Genomic DNA, 2,743 nt, shown 5'->3' with positions numbered 1-2,743 from the left:
AATGTTTTTGTAATTTTGTTAATGTATATTGTATATATTTAGTTACTGTTACCTGATACCTATGTCTTTGGGGAAGCAAATTTTCAAAAATGATATTGGTAAATACATCCAGACGAATTGTTTAAAAAAAAATAGAGGATGTTGAATGTCGAGACATTATATTAAATACATGAACACCAGATAGCAATTATACTTTTCCAATAAAAATGTTTGGAAAAAAAAGAAGAAAATTTAATTTATCTTGGTTACAACGTTGGAATTGGTTGGACTATTCAGATCATGAAAATGGAGTGTTTTGTAAATATTGTGTGTTGTTTTACAAAAAAGAAGGAGCTGGTAAAGGTATGCATTTACCTCCAAATTCATTTGTTTATCAACCATTCGTTAATTGGAAAGATGCTATTGAGTACTTTAAAATACATGAAAGTAATGAGTATCATAAATTTTCTATGGTTAAAGTTGCTGAATTCCTAAAAATAGTTGATAAAAAACAAAACGATGTCTACATCCAATTACATAAAAGAAATGAGAGTGAAATAAAAAGGAACAGGGATATTTTAAAAGTTATAATAAAAACATTAATACTTTGTGGGCGTCAAGGACTTGCCCTTCGAGGTGGTCGTGATTCAGGTAGTTTAGATTTGAATTTGCCATTACATAACGATGGTAATTTCAGAGCTCTATTACGTTATCGTATTGATAGTGGTGATGATTTATTTTTAAATCATATTAAAAATTGTGGCAAAAATTCTACTTACATCAGTGCTGACATTCAAAATGAATTAATTTCAATTATATGTGATCAAATTCAGACTAACAGTTTTCTCTTTGTATGAGGTACTTTGGTGCTGATGTAGGTAAAATAAGAGAAGACTTTTTACAGTTTGTACTAGTATACAGTACTACAGGATTAGAGCTAGCAAAGACAATCATAAGTACATTGACTGCATTAGGATTAAATTTACAGCAAATGAGAGGCCAAGGGTATGATGGTGCAGCAAATATGGGTGGAGTATTTAGAGGAGTTCAAGCACTTATATTAAAAGAATATCCTAAATCTTTATATACTCATTGTTTAAATTTATGTCTAAATGATGCTTCTAAAGTTCAACAAATCAGAAACACATTAAATATAATTCAAGAAGTAAGTTCTTTCTTTCGAATGTCAGCAAAAAGAACTTATATATTAAAAACAAAATTAGAAAATAAACCATTTTCTGGGTTAAAAAAATATTGTGAAACCAGATGGGTTGAAAGGCACAAAGCTCTTTCAATATTTGTCGATGGTTATTTAGAAATTGTTTTAGCATTAGAGGATCTCATGACTTCAGAAAATGACAAAAATGCTATTTTATTACACAAATCATTATGCAATTTCCAATTTTTGATTACATGCTCTATAATGGAGAGAGTACTTGGTATAACATATACAATTTCCAAATATTTACAGACAGAAAATATAGATATTATAACCGCTACTAATTTAATAGAAACAACAATTACAAAATTACAGAATTTAAGAAATGATGTAGAGTTTCAAACAATATTTGATAGTGTTATTGAAATTGCTGAAAAGGTTGGCGTGACTCCTATTATCCCACGGACTGTAGGAACTCAAAAACACCGGACAAATTATACTGTAAATAATGGTGATTGTTGCACATACTATAGGGTATCAATTTTCTGTCCATATTTAGATGATTTGCTTTCATCTTTTAATGAAAGATTTAATTCAAATTCTAATTTAATATCTTCACTTTCACCATCTAAAATAAAAAATAAAATATTTGATGATTTACAAACCTCTTTAGAATTTTATAAAGATGACTTAAATATAGATTCCTATAATTCAACCTTAAAGGGAGAGTTTGAATTATGGCAAATGAAGTGGGAAACAGAAAAAGTTATTCCAACCAACTCCCCTGATACATTATTAAATTGCCCAGAAGAAATTTTTCCTAATAAATATACAATGTTGAAAATTTTCTCAATATTGCCAGTTACTACAGCTTCAGTTGAAAGAACTTTTTCAACTCTTAAGCGTATAAAAGCTTATTTGAGAAATTCAACTAGTGAAAATAGACTTAATGGACTAGCACTACTCAATGTACATAGAGATATAGATTTAGACATAGACTCATTAATTGATGTTTTTGCAAACAAAAAAGAGAGACGTCTAGATTTTAAATTATAAGTAGGTAAGTAGATACAAGATAGTAGATACCTAATATAATTTAAAAAAAATTATGTCTGTAGATAATTTATTTTAAAACTAAGTTGTTATTTTATTTTATCAGTTTTTCATTGTTACTACTTTATTATAATATCAAAGAATAATTTGTTATTTTTAATATTTACATTTTTTTTTTAACCTATTTGTTATATTATAAAATAAAGAAATATTTTGTTGAGTTTTTAATCATTTAACATTTTTTTTTCAGGTTCATCACAATCTCCTTTATTTTTAACTATCCCCTTTCTATTAACTAAGACTAGTTTTATGTAATATGTTTGATAAAAGTTAAAAGTTATGAACTTGTATTCTTGTTAGTAAATAGAAATAATATTTCCACAAAAACAAAATGTTGTGTTTACAAAACATACAATTGATATAATGTTATTAATATACTTATATAGTTCTACTAACTAATGCATTAATATATGGTTAACATTTTACAATTACAATATTATTTATACATTGTTATGTTAAATGTATGGGAATCAATGGAACCATAGTTTGTTA

The 2,743-nt window shown here is 26.6% G+C and overlaps 1 protein-coding gene across 1 annotated transcript; it reads left to right on the top strand.

The window, feature by feature from the left end:
* Window positions 1–1,321: 1,321 nt before the first annotated feature.
* Window positions 1,322–2,194, top strand: LOC126553673 (52 kDa repressor of the inhibitor of the protein kinase-like). Its single transcript, XM_050208813.1, has one exon. The coding sequence runs from the start codon at window positions 1,322–1,324 to the stop codon at window positions 2,192–2,194; it is 873 nt and encodes a 290-aa protein (XP_050064770.1).
* Window positions 2,195–2,743: the final 549 nt, after the last annotated feature.

The sequence above is a fragment of the Aphis gossypii genome, unplaced genomic scaffold (assembly GCF_020184175.1).
Source record: "Aphis gossypii isolate Hap1 unplaced genomic scaffold, ASM2018417v2 Contig00299, whole genome shotgun sequence".
Taxonomy (NCBI): domain Eukaryota; kingdom Metazoa; phylum Arthropoda; class Insecta; order Hemiptera; family Aphididae; genus Aphis; species Aphis gossypii.
Note: the sequence above shows the minus strand (reverse complement) of the source record. Positions and strands in the feature narration are given on the sequence as shown.